The sequence below is a fragment of the Nerophis lumbriciformis genome, linkage group LG03 (genome assembly GCF_033978685.3).
Source record: "Nerophis lumbriciformis linkage group LG03, RoL_Nlum_v2.1, whole genome shotgun sequence".
Classification (NCBI taxonomy): Eukaryota; Metazoa; Chordata; class Actinopteri; order Syngnathiformes; family Syngnathidae; genus Nerophis; species Nerophis lumbriciformis.
Window position 1 is genome coordinate 28556849 of NC_084550.2, and position 24484 is coordinate 28581332.

General features: G+C 39.0%; 1 protein-coding gene across 7 annotated transcripts in view; it reads left to right on the plus strand.

The window, feature by feature from the left end:
- ctnnd2b (catenin (cadherin-associated protein), delta 2b) overlaps positions 1 to 24484 on the plus strand; it is a 367161-nt gene that overhangs the window by 282836 nt on the left and 59841 nt on the right. For all 7 annotated transcript variants that reach the window (XM_061936381.2, XM_061936403.2, XM_061936356.2 and 4 more), the window contains one exon: positions 23667 to 23853. In XM_061936381.2, coding sequence (XP_061792365.2) covers positions 23667 to 23853 — 187 coding nt within the window. The remainder of the gene's footprint in view (positions 1 to 23666; positions 23854 to 24484) is intronic.

The window sequence follows — 24484 nt, forward strand, 5'->3', positions numbered from 1 at the left end:
TATTATTACATATTTCCACTACCAGGTAGTAATAGTACATTATGATTACATGTTTCCAGTACAAGGTAGTAATAGTACACTATTATTCCATATTTCTAGTACCAGGTAGTAATAGTACATTATTATTACATATTTCCAGTACCAGGTAGTAATAGTACATTATTATTACATATTTCCAGTACCAGGTAGTAATAGTACATTATTATTACATATTTCCAGTACCAGGTAGTAATAGTACATTATTATTACATATTTCCAGTACCAGGTAGTAATAGTACATTATTATTACATATTTCCAGTACCAGGTAGTAATAGTACATTATTATTACATATTTCCAGTACCAGGTAGTAATAGTACATTAGTATTACATATTTCCAGTACCGGGTAGTAATAGTACATTATTATTACATATTTCCAGTACCAGGTAGTAATAGTACATTATTATTACATATTTCCAGTACAAGGTAGTAGTAGTACATTATTACTACATATTTCCAGTACCAGGTGGTAATAGTACATTATTATTACATATTTCCAGTACCAGGAAGTAATAGTACATTATTATTCCATATTTCCAGTACCAGGTAGTAATAGTACATTAGTATTACATATTTCCAGTACCGGGTAATAATAGTACATTATTATTACATATTTCCAGTACCAGGTAGTAATAGTACATTATTATTCCATATTTCCAGTACCAGGTAGTAATAGTACATTAGTATTACATATTTCCAGTACCGGGTAATAATAGTACATTATTATTACATATTTCCAGTACCAGGTAGTAATAGTACATTATTATTCCATATTTCCAGTACCAGGTAGTAATAGTACATTAGTATTACATATTTCCAGTACCGGGTAATAATAGTACATTATTATTACATATTTCCAGTACCAGGTAGTAATAGTACATTATTATTCCATATTTCCAGTACCAGGTAGTAATAGTACATTAGTATTACATATTTGTGACAAAACATATCAGAAGTCATCCATCTTCCATGTCTGAGATGTTTGTAGTTGCATCATGAAATAATTCTGATGTTTGTTCCTGCATCAATACTTCATATTTCCATCAGCCTGCCACAGTGAGTAATAAGTACTTTGAGACGAGTAATAATTACTTGCATCTTCAACCGCCATCCAAGAAATGGCGAGCTGAGACGTGGTAGTTTCCAACTGAACAATAAAAAAAAAGACATTTTCACAGCAATTATCCAGCAGCTGCAGGAAATGTGAAATTAGTTATTTGTTACACGTTTTCCATCACTGGGAACATATTTATGTACTGGTTCTGATCTGGTTCTGATGTGTGACCCACCAGCATCCCTTAAAGGGGAACTGCACTTTTTTTTTTCTTTTTTCTTTTAGGAATTCTGTCCATCATTCATAATCCACATATGTTTTTCTTGTTTTATGCATTCTAACTCATCAATAATCATTAGCAAAAGTCAGCTAACAATGGAGGCTTTGTGAGTGGCTCCAGTCTGCGTATAATGCGCTCTTTTTTATTTTTAATGTATTTATTATTTTTATTTTTATTATTACTCATTTTTATTTTATTTTATTTTTTAAATTTTATTTTTTATTTTATTTTTTTTATTTTTATTTTATTTCATTTTTTTTTTAATCTTATTATTTATTTGTGTGTGGCGTCGCGCGGGTCTCACTTCCTGTTGGATGGGGTCCGTGCCCGTGTGGCCCGACCTTGCGCTGTGGGGTCTCTGTTGGTGACTTGGTGTGGTGGCGGCGCAGCCCCCGTGTCTGGTCTGGATGCTGTGTCCCGGTTGTTTGGGCGGTGGTGTGTTTGTGCGGGTTTGGGTTGGGGTGGGGGGCCTTTTGGTTGGGGGGGTTGTTGGTGTCTCTTGTTTGCGTGTTGGCGTTCGGGCTGACCGGCGGGCTGGCGCCGGCTGGTCTCCGTGGCCCTGGTGGCGTGTGGTTGCTGGTCGCAGTTTTTCTTTGATCGCTTTAATTTGATTGGCTGGTGCTGGCTGTCTGGGGTTATTGCGGCTGCTGTTTCTGCTGCCGTTTGTTTGTGGTGTGGGCGCCCGTGGCTGCTGGGTCTGGTGCAGGGGTGTGGCTGATGTTGTGACTGGTGGCAGCGCGCGCGCGTGATGGCTGTCGGGGCTGACGAACTGTGTATATGTATGTATATGTGTGTGTATGTATGTATGTTTATATATGTGTATGTGTACATATGTGTATGTATATGTATATATGTGTATGTGTGGGTATGTATACGTGTATGTGTGTACGTGTATGTGTATGTGTGTATGTATGTATGTATGTATATTTCTGGGGGTACGCTCTGGGCCTGCCTGTCAGACGGGGGTCGACGCCTCAGGCTACTGCATCCGAACTGCGTGTCTGGAGCTCCTGGGTCCCGCTGTCCATCCCTTCCGGGTGCCCGTCTTGGTTGGGGCCTGTTGGGCCTAGTCCCTGCGTCTATTGTGGTAGCTTGGTGCTGCAAGGTATTCCGAGGTGCTGCGAGTCGGCCAGTTGCTGGGGTAGTGACCTTGTTTGTCAGCATGTCTGTGATCTTCTTTTAATTCTTTTTTTTTTTTTTTAATTAATTAATTTATTTATTTATTTATTTATTTATTTTTAAAATATATTTTATTAATATTATTTTTTAATTTTTCCCCTCCCTCAGGAGGGGGGCTCGGCGGGGCGGTTGCTGGTTGTTCCATCTCCATCGTTGGGGTCCCTGCGGGTGGGGTGGGTGGTTCCCGTGGCCCTGTGCCTGGGTGGTCCTGCGGCGGCCGGTTTGGGTGGGGTGGCCGGGGGATGGCCTCGCCGCGCTCTCCGGGGGTGGGGGGTGGGCTCGTGGGGGCCCGGTTGCCGGTGGGGCGGGGGCGGTCTTCCCGTCCGGTTGCGGGGAGTCTCTGGGTCCTTCGGGCGGGGCGTCTCGCCTTTCTGCCCGTGTGGGGTGTGGTCTCTCGCTGGCTTGGGGTCTGGCTGTCCCCTGCTTTTCTCGTGCCCTGTCCTCCGCCGGGTGCGTCTGTCTGCGGCCTGCTGCTGGCCCTTGTGGGCGGTACGGTGGGTCGGGCTCTGGGGTTCCTGTCGCTGGCCGGCTTGGCTGCGTGGGGGCGGTGGTCCCTGGTTCCCTGGGCACCACGCCTCCTGTTTGTGGGTTGGGCTCTCGGGGGTGATGGGGCCGTGCTCTGGCTCCCACGCACTCTGGGAGTCGAATGTATTGTACATGCAAATTCACGTATGCTCACATACGTACATAGGTACCTACGCTCCCACATACATACACAAATACAGTACATATTTACCTACCTAATGTTCGTACATCCACACGCACATTCAATATACAAACATACACATACACATACTGTACATATACATTCACTGTACAAACACATATACACATTCTGTACATATACATTCATTGTACAAACACATATACACATTCTGTACATATACAAGTACATATGCATTACACTCATGCACATAATCACGTTTCATCAAACATATATTAACGTTGTTGCCCTAGGGTAAACTGGGTGTAACACATGGCACACTGACAAAGCTTAACCTATTGTGACTATAACAATCTACAAGGTTAATGTAGGTTGCTTCTCTTTCTCCCCCTCCATTTTTCTGCATTCTTTCGTATCTCAAGTTATCATTACGTATATGTATTGTTGCATTTAAACAACTGTATTGTTGATAATAAAGGTAAATTATTGGTATTGTTCATTATCAATAGCGCTATTTCTATTGGTATTTGTATTGATCCATTTGTAGTGTAATAATGCTCATTGTCATTTCTGTATTATTTTTTATTTTTCGCTAACTGCTTATTTGCTATTACTTTTACCATCATATTTGTACATGTCATATTTGCTGATGTTGCTCTATTGTTGTTGTTGTTGTTGTTTGCTGTTGTTGTTTTTGTCTCTCTGTCTAATCCCCCTCTTGTCCCCACAATTTCCCCCTCTGTCTTCTTTTTTTTTTCTCTTTCTATCCCCTCCTGCTCCGGCCCGGCTGCACTAAATGATAATATAAATACATTTAATAAAGTCAAATACAAATAAGGCAACAAGAAAAGTATCCTACACTTCTCTTTTGTAAAGTAAATCTGAACAGCCGACATGGGCATCTACATCAACTATATGATTTGCCTGAGAAGCTGGACAGGACATAAAAAAAAAATAAATAAAAAAATAAAAAATAAAAAAATAAAAAAGGGGAACTGCACTTTTTTTTTTCTTTTTTCTTTTAGGAATTCTGTCCATCATTCATAATCCACATATGTTTTTCTTGTTTTATGCATTCTAACTCATCAATAATCATTAGCAAAAGTCAGCTAACAATGGAGGCTTTGTGAGTGGCTCCAGTCTGCGTATAATGCGCTCTAAAAAAAAACATCTGAACGCCTCCATTAATGTTTTATATACATGCTGTAAGTAAATATGTAATGTAGTACTATTCATGATAACTTGTAATATTTACCCATTTTGCTCATTTTAAGCATATAGTGTCGTATTAGCTTCACAGACGCATCACAACGTTCACTTTTTCCTTCAACAACAATTTTTTGCAATAAGATCAAAACTAATAGACAAAAACATTTTTGCAGCACAAACGTAGCAGAAAACAAATTGTTTAATGTTAATTAACATGTTAATTACACGTTAATAACAAACTATAAAACGTTAATTACATCAAACTAAAATAGTTGCACAAAAACATTTTGTAGCACAAATGAACGTTACAAGTTTGGTTAGATTTGGATACAGTTGGGAGGCTGGCTATGAATAATAACACGTTAATTACACGATAATAACATAAAAAAACTAAAAGTTAGACCAAAATATGTTTGCAGAACAAACATAGAACAAATTATTGGGGCACGTTTGGGGAGATTTTGACATAGTTAGGAAGGCTGGTGATTAATAATAACACATTAATTACACGGTAATAACATAATAACTAATACATGTTAATAACATAAAAACTGTAATAGTTAGACCAAAACATTTTTGCAGCACAAATGTAGCACAAATTGTTGGGACAAGTTTGGGGAGATTTTGACAAAGTTAGAGGGGCTGGTAATTAATAATAACACGTTAATTACATGGTAATTACATAAAAACTAAAACATGTTAATAAAAAAAACTATAAAAGTTAGACCAAAATATGTTTGCAGAACAAACATAGCACAAACTATTGGGACAAGTTTGGGGAGATGTTGACATAGTTAGGAGGGCTGGTAATTAATAACATGTTTATTACACGGTAATAACATAATAACTAAAACATGTTAATAACATAAAAACTGTAATAGTTAGACCAAAACATTGTTGCAGCACAAATGTAGCACAAATTATTGGGACAAGTTTGGGGAGGTTTTGACATAGTTAGGAGGGCTGGTAATTAATAATAACACGTTAATTACATGGTAATAACATTAAAAAAAAAACGAGAAAATGTTAATAACAAAAACTATAAAAGTTAGACCAAAATACAGGTAAAAGCCAGTAAATTAGAATATTTTGAAAAACTTGATTTATTTCAGTAATTGCATTCAAAAGGTGTAACTTGTACATTATATTTATTCATTGCACACAGACTGATGCATTCAAATGTTTATTTCATTTAATTTTGATGATTTGAAATGGCAACAAATGAAAATCCAAAATTCCGTGTGTCACAAAATTAGAATATTACTTAAGGCTAATACAAAAAAGGGATTTTTAGAAATGTTGGCCAACTGAAAAGTATGAAAATGAAAAATATGAGCATGTACAATACTCAATACTTGGTTGGAGCTCCTTTTGCCTCAATTACTGCGTTAATGCGGCGTGGCATGGAGTCGATGAGTTTCTGGCACTGCTCAGGTGTTATGAGAGCCCAGGTTGCTCTGATAGTGGCCTTCAACTCTTCTGCGTTTTTGGGTCTGGCATTCTGCATCTTCCTTTTCACAATACCCCACAGATTTTCTATGGGGCTAAGGTCAGGGGAGTTGGCGGGCCAATTTAGAACAGAAATACCATGGTCCGTAAACCAGGCACGGGTAGATTTTGCGCTGTGTGCAGGCGCCAAGTCCTGTTGGAACTTGAAATCTCCATCTCCATAGAGCAGGTCAGCAGCAGGAAGCATGAAGTGCTCTAAAACTTGCTGGTAGACGGCTGCGTTGACCCTGGATCTCAGGAAACAGAGTGGACCAACACCAGCAGATGACATGGCACCCCAAACCATCACCCAACCATGCAAATTTTGCATTTCCTTTGGAAATCGAGGTCCCAGAGTCTGGAGGAAGACAGGAGAGGCACAGGATCCACGTTGCCTGAAGTCTCGTGTAAAGTTTCCACCATCAGTGATGGTTTGGGGTGCCATGTCATCTGCTGGTGTCGGTCCACTCTGTTTCCTGAGATCCAGGGTCAACGCAGCCGTCTACCAGCAAGTTTTAGAGCACTTCATGCTTCCTGCTGCTGACCTGCTTTATGGAGATGGAGATTTCAAGTTCCAACAGGACTTGGCGCCTGCACACAGCGCAAAATCTACCCGTTCCTGGTTTACGGACCATGGTATTTCTGTTCTAAATTGGCCCGCCAACCCCCCTGACCTTAGCCCCATAGAAAATCTGTGGGGTATTGTGAAAAGGAAGATGCAGAATGCCAGACCCAAAAACGCAGAAGAGTTGAAGGCCACTATCAGAGCAACCTGGGCTCTCATAACACCTGAGCAGAGCCAGAAACTCATCGACTCCATGCCACGCCGCATTAACGCAGTAATTGAGGCAAAAGGAGCTCCAACCAAGTATTGAGTATTGTACATGCTCATATTTTTCATTTTCATACTTTTCAGTTGGCCAACATTTCTAAAAATCCCTTTTTTGTATTAGCCTTAAGTAATATTCTAATTTTGTGACTGTGACACACGGAATTTTGGATTTTCATTTGTTGCCACTTCAAATCATCAAAATTAAATGAAATAAACATTTGAATGCATCAGTCTGTGTGCAATGAATAAATATAATGTACAAGTTACACTTTTTGAATGCAATTACTGAAATAAATCAAGTTTTTCAAAATATTCTAATTTACTGGCTTTTACCTGTATGTTTGCAGCACAAACATAGCACAAACTATTGGGACAAGTTTGGGGGGATGTTGACATAGTTAGAGGGGCTGGTAATTAATAACATGTTAATTACATAGTAATAACATAATAACTAAAACATGTTAATAACATAAAAACTGTAATAGTTAGACCAAAACATTTTTGCAGCACAAATGTAGCACAGATTATTGGGACAAGTTTGGGGAGGTTTTGACAAAGTTAGGAGGGCTGGTAATTAATAATAACACGTTAATTACACTGTAATAACATTAAAAAAACTATAAAAGTTAGACCAAAATATTTTTGCAGAACAAACGTGGCACAAATTATTGGGGCATGTTTGTGGAGATTTTGACATAGTTATGAGGGCTGGTAATTAATTATAACATGTTAATTACACGGTAATAACATAAAAAAAAACCTAGAAAATGTAAATAACAAAAACTATAAAAGTTAGACCAAAATATGTTTGCAGAACAAACGTAGCACAAATTATTGGGACAGGTCTGGGGAGATTTTGACATAGTTAGGAGGGCTGGTAATTAACATGTTAATTACACGGTAATAACATAATAACTCAAACATGTTAATAACATAAAAACTGTAATAGTTAGACCAAAACATTTTTGCAGCACATATGTAGCACAAATTGTTGGGACAAGTTTGGGGAGATTTTGACAAAGTTAGGAGGGGCTGGTAATTAATAATAACACGTTAATTACATGGTAATAACATAAAAAAAACTATAAAAGTTAGACCAAAATATTTTTGCAAAACAAACGTAGCACAAATTATTGGGACAAGTTTGTGGAGATGTTGACATAGTTAGGAGGGCTGGTAATTAATAATATGTTTATTACGTGGTAATAACATTAAAAAAAAAACTAGAAAATGTTAATAACAAAAACTATAAAAGTTAGACCAAAATATGTTTGCAGCACAAACGTAGCACAAACTATTGGGACAAGTTTGGAGAGATTTTGACAAAGTTGGGAGGGCTGGTAATTAATAATAACACGTTAATTACATGGTAATAACATTAAAAAAACTATAAAAGTTAGACCAAAATATTTTTGCAGAACAAACATAGCACAAATTATTGGGACAAGTTTGTGGATATTTTGACATAGTTAGGAGGGCTGGTAAATAATAATAACACGTTAATTACACGGTAATAACATAATAACTAAAACTTGTTAATAACATAAAAACTGTAATAGTTAGACCAAAACATTATTGCAGCACAAATGTAGCACAAATTGTTGGGACATGTTTTGGGGAATGTTGACAAAGTTAGGATGGCTGGTAATGAATAATAACATGTTAATTACATGGTAATAACATAAAAACTATAAAATGTTAATATTAAAAACTATAATAGTTAAACCAAAAAAGTTTGTAGAATAAAAGTAGCACAAATTATTGGGACAACTTTGGGGAGATGTTGACATAATTAGGAGGGCTGGTAATTAATAACACATTAATTACACGGTAATAACATAAAAACTAGAAAATGTTAATAACAAAAACTATAAAAGTTAGACCAAAATATTTTTGCAGAACAAACATAGCACAAACTATTGGGACAAGTCTGGGGAGATTTTGACAAAGTTAGGAGGGCTGGTAATTAATAATACATGTTAATTACACAGTAATAACATAACTAAAACATGTTAATAACAGAAAAACTATAAAAGTTAGACCAAAACATTTTTGCATAACAAACGTAGCACAAATTATTGGGACAAGTTTGGGGAGATTTTGACAAAGTTAAGCAAGCTGGTAATATTAATAATAACACGTTAATTACACGATAATAACAAACTATAAAATTTGAATGACATAAAAACTATAATCGTTAGACCAAAATATTTTTGCAGCACAAACATAGCACCAACTATTGGGGCAAGTTTGGGGAGATGTTGACATAGTTAGGAGGGCTGGTAATTAATAATAACACGTTAATTACATGGTAATAACATAAAAAAAAACCTAGAAAATGTTAATAACAAAAACTATAAAAGTTAGACCAAAATATGTTTGCAGCACAAACATAGCACAAACTATTGGGACAAGTTTGGGGGGATGTTGACTTAGTTAGGAGGGCTGGTAATTAATAACATGTTAATTACATAGTAATAACATAATAACTAAAACATGTTAATAACATAAAAACTGTAATAGTTAGACCAAAACATTGTTGCAGCACAAATGTAGCACAAATTATTGGGACAAGTTTGGGGAGGTTTTGACATAGTTAGGAGGGCTGGTAATTAATAATAACACGTTAATTACACGGTAATAACATTAAAAAAACTATAAAAGTTAGACCAAAATATTTTTGCAGAACAAACATAGCACAAATTACTGGGACAAGTTTGGAGAGGTTTTGACAAAGTTAGGAGGGCTGGTAATTAATAATAACATGTTTATTACACGGTAATAACATTTTTTTTAAAAACTAGAAAATGTTAATAACAAAAACTATAAAAGTTAGACCAAAATATGTTTGCAGCACAAACGTAGCACAAATTATTGGGACAAGTCTGGGGAGATGTTGACATAGTTAGGAGGGCTGGTAATTAATAACAACATGTTAATTGCACGGTAATAACATAATAACTAAAACATGTTAACATAAAAACTGTAATAGTTAGACCAAAACATTTTTGTAGCACAAATTGTTGGGACAAGTTTGGGGTGATTTTGACATAGTTAGGAGGGCTGGTAATTAAAAATAACATGTTAATTACATGGTAATAACATTAAAAAAAACTGGAAAATGTTAATAACAAAAACTATAAAAGTTAGACCAAAATATGTTTGCAGCACAAAAGTAGCACAAATTATTGGGACAAGTTTGTGGAGATTTTGACATAGTTAGGAGGGCTGGTAATTAATAATAACACGTTAATTACACGGTAATAACATAATAACTAAAACATGTTAATAACATAAAAACTGTAATAGTTAGACCAAAACATTTTTGCAGCACAAATGTAGCACAAATTGTTGGGACAAGTTTGGGGAGATTTTGACAAAGTTAGAGTGGTTGGTAATTAATAATAACACGTTAATTACAGGGTAATAACGTAAAAACTAGAACATTTTAATAACAAAAACTATAATAGTTAGACCAAAACATTTTTTGCATAACAAACATAGCACCAACTATTGGGACAAGATTGGGGAGATGTTGACATAGTTAGGAGGGCTGGTAATTAATAATAACACGTTAATTACACGGTAAAAAGACGGTAATAACATCAACTTTTGAAAGTAAAGTCAATTGATGGATGTGTGCAGAGAAGTGGTCACTTTGAGGCAGGCAAGTAGTTCTCTGCAGGAGGATGATGCCCTGCTGGGCTCCAAGTTACTTTGGTTTTAGACAAATGTGGAGGACTTTTGCCTGAAACTGGAAAATGTATTTTTGGGAATAAAAAGGTGTTCATGCATGCAGAAGGTTCCAGAAGCAATCCCTGCAAAGGCCAATGGAAGCTGTGAGGATTGTACTTGTTGCATTATTGTCCTGCTTTAACCAGAATAGCCTTTTAGAATACACTAGATTGTTCTTCCTCGGACTGCTGGCACCCTGCTGAGACAATTACTGCGCTTTTATTTTGGAGCTAAAGGAAGTAACCATTTCAACGACACAACCCGCTGTCAAAAGTGACGAATGCGACCCAAAAAGGCGTGGATGTTAGCGGGAGAAGGAGACGTTATGAGATGATGCAGGAGGCGGAAATGAGAAGGAAGCCCGGGTGAGATATGAGAGATGCTTTATGGCTGCAGAGACAAAGAAAGTCTTCATTTGTAACCTCCTGCTGCCACTCATGATGTAAGGCTGAGGCAATTAACCCCCTTCATCTGTGTGTGTGTGTGTGTGTGTGTGTGTGTGTGTGTGTGTGTGTGTGTGTGTGTGTGTGTGTGTGTGTGTGTGTGTGTGTGTGTGTGTGTGTGTGTGTGTGTGTGTGTGTGTGTGTGTGTGCTTGTATTTCCGCCCTTCTTGAGACATGAAGAAGAATCAGAATCAGAATCAGAATCAGCTTTATTGTCATTACGCAAGGTAACGAGATTGAGGCCATTCCATACAGTGCGATGTGTGCATGCTAGAAAAACAATGTGCAAATATATAAAAATATAAAAAATGTAGAAGTGCAATGAATATGGTGTGAAATGAATATATACATGAAAAAAAAACAAAAAAAAACAGGGTGGTTGGTGGAATGGGTTATTGCACCGAAGAGAAGGCAGTTATGAGGGACAATGGGGCAGTCCGTTCAGGATGGTTATGGCCCTGGGGAAGAAGCTGTTCTTTAGCCTGTTTGGTTTGGTTTTAATGCACCTGTAGCGCTTCCCAGAGGGCAGCAGGTGGAACAGGTCAGAGCCAGGGTGGGTGCTGTCCTTGATGATGGCACTGGCTCTGTTGAGGCAGCGGGAGGTGTAGATGTCCGTCAGAGAGGGGAGAGGGCGGCCGATGATCTTCTGAGCCGTCTTGACCACTCTTTGCAGCCTCTCCCTGTCTGCTGCAGTGCAGCTGCCGTACCATACCGTAATACAGTAGGTCAGCAGGCTCTCGATGGACGAGCGGTAGAAGGTCAGCAGCAGGTCAGGCTTCAGGTTGTACTTCCCGAAGGAAAAGTATCTTCCATATGAGGAGGTGTGAACAAGTGATGACATAAATCATGGTCCCAATAACATTGCATCTAATAGAGAGCCAAATACTAGAGTCCGTGAACATTGCTCCAAAGTCAGGATTTTTTTGGTTGATTTAATGTGCTCCCCCTCTGGTCAACATATGAAATAACAAGTGTGTGTAAGAAATTGAAATGCGCCCCCTTTGGCCAAAATTCATTTAAAAAATATATATATATATATAAATATATATTTTTTTTTTTTTATTTTTTTTTTTTTTTTTATATATATATATATATGTGTGTGTGTGTGTGTGTGTGTGTGTGTGTGTGTGTGTGTGTGTGTGTGTGTGTGTGTGTGTGTGTGTGTATAGAGACATACTGTAATAACGTAAAGTAATTAATAAAGACTAAAAACCAATTACACACAAAAAATTAGAATAAAAATAACTAAAAGCAGTCTTTTTCACAATGTTGCCAATTTTTTTGTTGTTCTTGTAAAATAGTGAAATTTGAGTAAAATGATGACTTTTGTAATAATTTTGCCAAGTAAAATTCCAATTATTATTATAATATTGCCAACATTTTAAAGGTTTCTTATAAAATTGTGACTTTTGTCGAGTAAAATTACGACTCTTTTCATAAAATTGCCCAAATTTTAAGCTTTTCTTGTACGATTGCGACTTTTTTCTTATGAAATTGGGAACAATTTCTCATATTCTTTCTGTTTCTGTAATATTGCAATATTTCTTTGTAAAATTATTACTTTTTTATGTAAATTATTACTTTTTTATGTAAAATTATTACTTTTTTTAATGTAAAATGGTGACATTTGTCATATAAAATTCTGACTTTTATCACAATATTGCCAATATTTTTTGTTGTTTATGTCCATCCATCCATCCATCTTCTTCCGCTTATCCGAGGTCGGGTCGCGGGGGCAGCAGCCTAAGCAGGGAAGCCCAGAATTCCCTCTACCCAGCCACTTTGTCCAGCTCTTCCTGTGGGACCCTAAGGCGTTCCCAGGCCAGCCGGGAGACATAGTCTTCCCAACGTGTCCTGGGTCTTCCCCGCGGCCTCCTACCGGTCGGACGTGCCCTAAACACCTCCCTAGGGAGGCGTTCGGGTGGCATCCTGACCAGATGCCCGAACCACCTCATCTGGCTCCTCTCGATGTGGAGGAGCAGCGGCTTTACTTTGAGCTCCTCCCGGATGGCAGAGCTTCTCACCCTATCTCTAAGGGAGAGCCCCGCCACCCGGCGGAGGAAACTCATTTCGGCCGCTTGTACCCGTGATCTTGTCCTTTCGGTCATAACCCAAAGCTCATGACCATAGGTGAGGATGGGAACGTAGATCGACCGGTAAATTGAGAGCTTTGCCTTCCGGCTCAGCTCCTTCTTCACCACAACGGATCGATACAGCGTCCGCATTACTGAAGACTCCGCACCGATCTGCCTGTCGATCTCACGATCCACTCTTCCCTCACTCGTGAACAAGACTCCGAGGTACTTGAACTCCTCCACTTGGGGCAAGATCTCCTCCCCAACCCGGAGATGGCACTCCACCCTTTTCCGGACGAGAACCATGGACTCGGACTTGGAGGTGCTGATTCTCATCCCAGTCGCTTCACACTCAGCTGCGAACCGATCCAGTGAGAGCTGAAGATCCTGGCCAGATGAAGCCATCAGGACCACATCATCTGCAAAAAGCAGAGACCTAATCCTGCAGCCACCAAACCAGATCCCCTCAACGCCTTTACTGCGCCTAGAAATTCTGTTCATAAAAGTTATGAACAGAATGGGTGACAAAGGGCAGCCTTGGCGGAGTCCAACCCTCACCGGAAACGTGTCCGACTTACTGCCGGCAATGCGGACCAAGCTTTGGCACTGATCATACAGGGAGCGGACTGCCACAATCAGACAGTCCGATACCCCATACTCTCTGAGCACTCCCCACAGGACTTCCCGACGGACACGGTTGAATGCCTTCTCCAAGTCCACAAAACACATGTAGACTGGTTGGGCAAACTCCCATGCACCCTCAAGGACCCTGCCGAGAGTATAGAGCTGGTCCACAGTTCCACGACCAGGACGAAAACCACACTGTTCCTCCTGAATCCGAGGTTCGACTATCCGGCGTAGCCTCCTCTCCAGTACACCTGAATAGACCTTACCGGGAAGGCTGAGGAGTGTGATCCCACGATAGTTAGAACACACCCTCTGGTTCCCCTTCTTAAAGAGAGGAACCACCACCCCGGTCTGCCAATCCAGTGGTACCGCCCCCGATGTCCACGCGATGCTGCAGAGTCTTGTCAACCAAGACAGCCCCACAGCATCCAGAGCCTTAAGGAACTCCAGGCGGATCTCATCTACCCCCGGGGCCTTGCCACCGAGGAGCTTTTTAACTACATCAGCAACCTCAGCCCCAGAAATAGGAGAGCCCACCACAGACTCCCCAGGCACTGCTTCCTCATAGGAAGACGTGTTGGTGGGATTGAGGAGGTCTTCGAAGTATTCCCTCTACCGAGCCACAACATCCGCAGTCGAGGTTGTTGATTTTGTAAAACAGTGAATTTTTTTGAGTAAAATTATGACTTTTGTCATCATTTTTGCAAAGTAAAATTCTGATTATTATTACAATATTGCCAAATTTGTAAAGTTTTCTTATAAAATTGTGACTTTTGTCGAGTAAAATTACGACTCTTTTCATAAAATTGCCCAAATTTTAAGCTTTTCTTGTACAATTGCGACTTTTTTCTTATAAAATTGGGAACAATTTCTCATATTCTTTCTGTTTCTGTAATATTGCAATATTTTCTCGCAAAATTATGACTTTTTATGTAAAATTATTACTTTTTAATGCAAAATGGTGACATTTGTCATATAAAATTCTGACTTAGCACAATATTGCCCATTTTTTTGTTGTTCTTGTAAAATAGTGACATTTTTTGAGTAAAATTATGACTTTTGGCATCATTTTGCCAAGTAAAATTCTGATTATTATTATAATATTGCCAAAATGATAAAGTTTTCTTATAAAATTGTGACTTTTGTCGAGTAAAACTACGACTTTTCTCATAAAATTGCCAACATTTTTAGCTTTTCTTTTAAAATTGCGACTGTTATTGAGTAAAATTCCAACTTGTATCTTAAAATTGCACAAATGTTCACTTTTTCTTGTCAAATTTTGACTTGCGTTGAGTAAAATGAGGACTTTCATTATAATACTGCCAAAATTCTAAGTTTTTCTTGTGAAATTGTGACCTTTTTCTTGTGAAATTCCAACTCATTTTTCACAACAAGCTTGTTTTATATGTGCATAGTATGTATATATTATTAATGTTGTAAATACACTTCTTTATATATCGAGAAAGGCTGGTCCTAAAGAGGGAGGCTTTTTTCTCAGGTCCCCAGAATGTAAGAAAAACGAAAATATGTGTGTGTGTGTGTGTGTGTGTGTGTGTGTGTGTGTGTGTGTGTGTGTGTGTGTGTGTGTGTGTGTGTGTGTGTGTGTGTGCGTGCGCGCGCGCGCGTGCGTGCGTGCGTGCGTGCGTGTCAGATGAAAGATAAAAAGCCCACTCTGCTTCCCTCCTAGAGCGGATGATGTCATACTAAGGCAGTCAAAAGGGAGGCAGGCGTAGTTACACCATCAGGCCTAGTTACACCATCAGCGTGTTTCCACTCGGCACACTTTTGTTTTGTCTTTTAGGATTGTGCTTTTTTTGCGAGTACAGCGGAACACGCTTGTGTTGACGCCCATCGGACATGCTGACTGACATCAGCTGAGACACGTGTCAAACTTGTAATAGTTACCTTAAGAAATATGTATATATGTATATATGTTTGTATATATATGTATATGTATATGTAAATATGTATTAGGGTTGTCCCGATACCAATATTTTAGTACCGGTACCAAAATGTATTTCGATACTTTTCGGTACTTTTACATATATACACTATACTATACTATACTATACTATACACCAGAGGTGGGACCAAGTCATTGCTTTGCAAGTCACAAGTAAGTCTCAAGTCTTTGCCCTCAAGTCCGAGTCAAGTCCCGAGTCAAGACAGGGCAAGTCCGAGTCAAGTCCAAAGTCAAGACTGGAAAGTCTCAAGTCAAGTCCCAAGTCCTGCATTTTGAGTTTCGAGTCCTTTCAAGTCGTTTAACCACAGACTAATATATTTACACAGATTGTGTATGCTTTTAAAACGCTGTATTTATTTATTAAAACAAGTGCATTTGAAATTGCAGGGAAAAAGATAGTGCTGACATTGCACTTCAAAATAGCACTATTAACCAGTCATTTTAAACATGTAACTCATTCCTCTACAGAATAAACACATTTGAAAAAAACAAGTGCAACTGTACTTATTTGCACAAAAGTGTTAACATTGTATTTCAATGGCATATTGCATTGTAACTAGTTCCACAGCAGTTTATATCCTGTTCTTACCTTATCTCATTGATCTCATCTCATACTGTATGTGTGTTTATGTGTGCGTACACATGAAAAACATAACAAATATATGAACATAACAATGAACAGAGTTGTACTTTTTAGATGTCAGGACCCTATGCAATATGTACACATATTCTTAATATAGTATACATTTTAACTGACCTTTATTTGACTGTGTTTGTCTTTTTGTAGGTGGCTAAAATACGCGGTGCTGCTGACCATCGTCTAACATTACGTTACTGTGTGTGATACATTGACTAACGTAATGTTACTGTGTGTGATACATTGACTAACGTTACGTTACTGTGTGTGATACATTGACTAACGTTACGTTACTGTGTGTGATGCATTGACTAACGTTACGTTACTGTGTGTGATTCATTGTCTAACGTAACGTTATGTGTAGGTACCTCATGCAACCCTGCTTAAAAAAAAATCACTTGACAAAAAGTATGAATAAGGTAGCAAACTGCAGTGGATGCAACAGATTGCCGTGTTTGCAATGACGTTATAACCATAGACATCTTATAAGTAGTTGGTTGCTGTGACGTGAGCAATTTGGCCGCCATCTTGAAGTGGTGATGAGGAGCCGGCGAGCAGCCTAAACTGACAGTTGACAGGTAGAAAACAAAGATGCCGGGCTGGTGTTCAGCGTTTTCATGCTCAAATGAGCGGACTGTTGAAAATAGGAATCGGGGGATTACTTTTCACAAATAAGATTTAACATTAACGTACTATTGGTTGTATCTTATGAAAATAATATTAACACAGAGTTGAGAAGGATCAAAGATCTTCAATATTTGTATGTGAAAATCACAAAGAAATCTTCTGGGGGAGGATGACCCCCGTACAGGGGTTTGGTTTACAAACTTTCAGCCCCACCTAAAACAAAATTCACCAGCCGCCACTGATTATGATGCATTCTCATTTTAGGCAAAGTATAAGACAATACTTTCTTAACAGTATAATTGTAACCAGGAATAAGTCTTCAAGTAACAATATTCAAATACTAACATTGTTGGGTAAAACAGAATTTGGTTTTATTCTGAATCCAGTGAAACAGATTGGTGGTTTTAGCTGATATGAGGACTTTCAGGTGTTTATATATGTTTAAGTATATGGCAGACGCTTTTATCCAAAGCGACTTACATAAAATAATACATATAAAACAATCACTGCAAACATTATCATTTAAGGGAAGAATGTAATAGAAAATATCAATACATAGTGTCAAGACAGAATAAACTCTCTGCTGCTGAAGCAACAGAGATACAGTCTATAGGTCCCTAAGATATATAGATATCTAATGTATTCATACATTGTTTATGTAGGATATACGCATGTATATATAACCTAATCATATTGTTTCTTCAATTTAAAAATAGTTTACCGTTTTTTCCCCCCTTCTCTGGGATTATATTCCCAGTTTTGATCTCGGACGTCTGGTCACTTATAGCGTATAAGAATATTATATTACTGATAAGCAAACTATGAATAATAAAACACGCCAAAACATGTGTCTGTTATCATAGCTACACGTATGACAAAAAAGGGGGGTGAAAATCAGTGGTATTCAGTGAGGTAAGATTAATTAAATGCGCTGACAGTTCATTGCTCCTGCCAAATGAATTGCACTGATCACCACTCCAAGATGGCGGCCCCGCGCCTCGTCTGCGCCAGTAGGCAGTAGCGCTCCATGTTGCGTTTACTTATAAGATGTCTACGGTTATAACGTTAGCAGTGAGTTTGCAGCCTCACTGATTTAACTACACAGCAAATAAAAGTCACGTTACTTAGCCAATAAACGTTATCTTACATTAAAAACTTACCCTTCTTTGTGCAACTTCAAATGTCGAACGAAGTTGGAAGTTGTTGCGTCTCCGTCTGTAATATTAGAACTGCGTGATTTGCATACTGCAATTCGTTTTTTGTTGACCAAGTCGTAGTTTTTATACCCGAACAAAACCAACTTTGGCATAATTGTTTATCACTGGCACGTTGTTTGACAACTCTTGTTCAGTGGTTGTACTGCAATTTGATTGGATGAATGCTGCGTGATGAAAACAACGTAGATCTACTTTGATTGGCTGTTGTACTGACAGCACACCAGCTGACAGGAACAACACGCTGAGAGACACAGACGAAGAAAATGAAAAATACGGAGCGCTCCCAAATAACTTTTTAAGATTTGGATTTTGGGGAAAGTAGCAAGTCATGTCAAGTCAAAAGGCTCAAGTCCAAGTGAAGTCACAAGTCATTGATGTTAAAGTCTAAGTCGAGTTGCAAGTCTCTTTACATTTTGTCAAGTCGAGTCTAAAGTCATCAAATTCATGACTCGAGTCTGACTCGAGTCCAAGTCATGTGACTCGAGTCCACACCTCTGCTATACACTATACTAGTACTGGTATACCGTACAAACCTAATGTACAGATATACATAGATAAATATATACATATATACACATATATACGTATATACACATATATACATATATACAAATATACATATATATGTACATATATATATATATATATATATACATATATATGTATATATATGTACAGATATACATATATAAATATATACATATATACACGTACATACTGTACGTATATACACATATATACATATGTATTTACAAATATACATATTTGTAGACACATATATACGTATATACATATATATACAAATATACATATATATACATATATACACTATACTATACTATACTATACACTATACTAGTACTGGTATATCGTACAACCCTAATCGGTATGTATATGTACAGATATACATATATAAATATATAAATATATAAATATATATATATACATACATATATATATATATACACATATATACGTATATACACATATGTACATATATACAAATATACATATATATATACATATATATACATATAAATGTAAAGATATACAAATATAACTATATACATATATACACATATATACGTATATACACATATATACATATAGACAAATATACATATTTGACATATATATACGTATATACACATATATACATATATACAAATATACATATTTGACGTATTTGAGAGTAGACACATATATACGTATATACACATATATACATATATACAAATATACATATATACACATACATACATATATACACTATACTAGTACTGGTATACCGTACAACCCTAATCGGTATATATATGTACAGGTATACATATATAAATATATACATATATACACATATATACATATATACGTATATACACATATATACAAATATACATATATATATATACACATGTATACTTATATATACTTATATATATACATATATACAAATATACATATATACACATATATTCATATATACATATATACACATATATTCATATATACATATATATATATATATATATATATATAATTGTATGCATGTTGGGAATAAACTAACACCATTGCATTAATGTGCCAAACAAATGTTACGCAGTGAACCATCACTGGTGGTTAGGTACTATGATGGTTAGGTACTATGATGGTTAGGTACTATGGTGGTTAGGTACTATGGTGGTCAGGTACTATGGTGGTTAGGTACTATGATGGTTAAGTACTATGGTGGTCAGGTACTATGGTGGTCAGGTACTATGGTGGTCAGGTACTATAGTGGTTAGGTACTATGGTGGTCAGGTACTATGGTGGTCAGGTACTATAGTGGTTAGGTACTATGGTGGTTAGGTACTATGGTGGTGAGGTACTATGGTGGTTAGGTATTATGGTGGCTAGGTACTTTGGTGGTTAGATACTATGGTGGTCAGGTACTATGGTGGTTAGGTACTATGGTGGTTAGGTAATATGGTGGTCAGGTACTATGGTGGTTAGGTACTATAGTGGTTAGGTACTATGGTGGCTAGGTACTATGGTGGTTAGGTACTATGGTGGTTAGGTACTATGGTGGTCAGGTACTATAGTGGTTAGGTACTATGGTGGTCAGGTACTATGGTGGTCAGGTACTATGGTGGTTAGGTACTATAGTGGTTAGGTACTATAGTGGTTAGGTACTATGGTGGTCAGGTACTATGGTGGTTAGGTACTATAGTGGTTAGGTACTATGGTGGTTAGGTACTATGGTGGTTAGGTACTATGATGGTCAGGTACTATGGTGGTTAGGTACTATGGTGGTCAGGTACTATGGTGGTTAGGTACTATAGTGGTTAGGTACTATGGTGGTTAGGTACTATGGTGGTTAGGTACTATGGTGGTCAGGTACTATAGTGGTTAGGTACTATGGTGGTCAGGTACTATGGTGGTCAGGTACTATGGTGGTTAGGTACTATAGTGGTTAGGTACTATAGTGGTTAGGTACTATGATGGTCAGGTACTATGGTGGTCAGGTACTATGGTGGTCAGGTACTATGGTGGTTAGGTACTATAGTGGTTAGGTACTATGGTGGTTAGGTACTATGGTGGTCAGGTACTATGGTAGTCAGGTACTATGGTGGTTAGGTACTATGGTGGTTAGGTACTAAGCAAAGGGTTGAACACAATGTTTGGAGCCATTTACATATTTTTAAGCTACGTTTGTGATCTAAAAAAAACTTTTTTACTCCAGTTTTTCAGTGTTGATGCTGAAAACCCTCCAAATACAACTAAATATACTAAGGTGTATTTAGAGATCCTTGCCCTTGAAGACAAACAAACCTATTCAGACATTGTAATTACATCCAAAAACAGCTTTGCTCCTTCAGAGAGACGAGGTGAGGATGAGAAAAGATGCCAGATTCCCCGCTAATTACTGTTGTCCTTTTAACGACTCTCTTCTGACTCTTGCATTGATCCCAGCCGGCCAGATGTGAGCAGAAACATAGACGCAATTATGTCGATAAGGACAACAAAGCCAAGGTCAACTGCGCTTGATTTGATTATTTGCGTGGTAGCCAGAAAGTGTTGACCCAAGGACAAGGAGGGAGACTTTCTGATGACATCATTCATGAACTTAAAGATACGTTTTGGTCTTATCAGTCACAGCTGCTGTGTCCAAATGTATGCGCATGTTAATGAGATGATACATCTGCATAACCTTGGATCAACAACACCCGGCCGACACAAAACAAACATTGATCTTTTTTGATAGCGTTTGCAGATTTTTTATTTTTTTTTTCAGAGTTGATTCATCAAAAATTGTTTATAGAAACCATTGTTCTCACACAAGCAGTCCGCAAACCCATATTCTGCATATTGCAGGCCCATACTTTGCATACCGCAGGCCCATATTTTGCATATCACAGGCCCATATTTTGCATACCGCAAACCCATACTTTGCATTCTGCAGGCCCATATGTTGCATATCACAGGCCCAAGTTTTCCAGCATGCAGGCCCATATTTTGCATTCAGCGGGCCCATATTTTGCAGACCGCCAGCCCACATTCTGCAGCAGGCAGGCCTATATTTTGCACTCAGCAGGCACATATTTTGCATACCACAGGCCCATTTTTGCATTCTTCGGGCCCATATTTTGCATATCGCAGGGCCCATATATTCCAGTATGCAGGCCCATATTTTACATACCGCGTGCCCATAATTCGCACTCCACAGACTTATATTCTCCAGCATGCAGGCCCATAATTGCATACCGCATGCCCATATTTTGCATTCTGCAGGCCGATATTATGCAATACGCAGGCCCATATTTTCCAGCATGCAGGCCCATATTTTGCAGACCCAGAGCCCACAAATCCCCAGCATGCAGGCCCATATTTTGCATACGCATGCCCATATTTCGCACTCCACAGGCCTATATTCTCCAGAATGCAGGCCCATAATTTGCATACCACATGCCCATAATTTGCATTCTACAGGCCCATATTGTGCATAGCGCAGGCCCATATTTTGCAGACCGCAAGCCCACATTCTCCAGCAGGCAGGCTTATATTGTGCACTCAGCAGGCACATATTTGGCATACCGCAGGTCCTTTTTTGCATTCTGCGGGCCCATGTTTTGCATATCGCAGGCCCATATATTCCAGCATGCAGGCCCATATTTGACATACCGCATGCTCATAACTTGCACTCAGCAGGCCCATATTCTCCAGCATGCAGGCCCATAATTTGCATACCACATGCCCATAATTTGCCTTCTGCAGGCCCATATTGTGCATCACGCAAGTCCACATTCTCCAGCAGGCAGGCCTGTATTTTGCACTCAGCATGCACATATTTTGCATACCGCAGGCCCATTTTTGCATTCTGCGGGCCCATATTATGCATAGTGCAGACCCATATATTCCAGCATGCAGGCCCATATTGTGCATAACGCAGGCCCATGTTTTCCAGCATACAGGCCCATATTTTGCATTATGCAGGCCTACATGTTGCATACCACAGGCCTATGTTTTCTAGCATGCAAGCCCATTTTTTGCATTCAGCAGGCCCATATTTTGCAGACCGCAGGCCCATATTCTCCAGCATGCAGGCCCATAATGTGCATACCGTATGCCCATAATTTGCATTCTGCATGCCCATATTGTGCATAACGCAGGCCCGTAATTTCCAGCATATAAACCCATATTTTGCAGACCACAAGCCCACATTCTCGAGCAGGCAGGCATATATTTTGCACTAAGCAGTCACATATTATGCATAACGCAGGCCCATTTTTGCATTCTGCGGGCCCATATTTTGCATATAGCAGGCCCATATATTCCAGCATGCAGGCCCATATTTTGCATACCGCATGCCCATATTTCGCACTCCGCAGGCCTATATTCTCCAGCATGCAGGCCCATAATTTGCATACCGCATGCCCATAATTTGCATTCTGCAGGCCCATATTGTGCATAACGGAGGACCATATTTTCCAGCATGCAGGCCCATATTTTGCAGCCCTCAGGCCCATAGTAGTGGACTGCAGGCCCATATTTTGTGGCCCTCTGCTTAAACATAAACATGTGTGTAAGAGGGAAGCATCAACGGACATTAACGACATTAAAAGAGCAGAACTGATGCAACCAGCCACTTCTACACACAGCCACAAAAGTAAAACAGAAACAACAAAACATATACACTGTGGTGGCCTCTGCGGTGTTCCACACCATCGTTTGCTGGGGTAGGAGGAGCAGACCCAATAAAGCAACCAAGAGAGCCAACTCCACCCTTGGCCGCCCACCAACTCTCGGCCAGTGTCCAGTCCGCATGGATACGTCCAAGGAGACCGAGGTGTCCGATACCTCGGTCTCCTTGGACGTAAGCAAGCAGAAGTGTCTCTGATCATCCTTAGGGTAACTCAGCAGTGGGAAAATGTAAAAATGTTTATAAAAGTAACATTTATAATGACCTATCATAGCTTAGGATCATCATTCAGAAGACACCGATGCAGGAGTCAATACTTTGTCCAGCCCAGCCACACCCCAACTCTCCCGCCCGCGGCCCACAGATAAATTGAGTTTTTAGCCCCATTGCCTTAAGCCTACTTTTCTCCCTTCTTCTGCAGGTGTTTTATGGAACCTCTCATCGTGTGACGCCCTGAAGATGCCTATCATCCAGGATGCCCTGGCGGTTCTGACTAATGCTGTGATCATCCCACACTCGGGCTGGGACACTTCCCCCCACACACAAGAGGACCGCAAATTACATCTCCACTCCTCCCAGGTCCTCCGCAATGCCACCGGCTGCCTCCGGTCAGTTTCTCTACCTCCGTGTCCTGTTCTACTGTAACTAAGTACTCCCTGGGAAATGTCCTTTTCTACAGTTAGTGGAATGTCAGAGTTTGGGGGTGTCTGCACAACTGTGTCCGGACCCTGATCAGTTGGTGGTACGGTGCCTATACTCAAGGGGAACAGTTAGTCATTATTCTGCACAAGTGTTTCCGTACCCTGATCCGTTGGTGGTACGGTGCCTATGCTGAAGGGGAACTGTCAGGTTCAAACACTGATGACATCTATTAAACAAGACAAGAGGCAAAGAATTAAACAGAGACAGAATTCAATTTGGTTCAGTGAGGAGAAACGTGCACATCTGTACCCTTGCACAGTGTCATTACTTTCTGCTAAAAGATTGCACTCCTCCTTCTTTCTCCGACCACCTGACCACCGCTTCCACTTCAAGAGGGAAGTGGGTCGTAAACAGCCTTGCCTTTGGTTACAGAATAGTTCAAAGAGAGTTCCATAAAATAGTTCAAAGAGAGTTCGTAAAATACTTCAAAAAGAGGTTGTCTGGAAATTGGCAGATCCTTGGTTCTCTCCGCTTTGAAGTCCTTGGGTTACAACAATATCTTTCTGTTGATTACCATACATGAGAGAAAACAGGAAC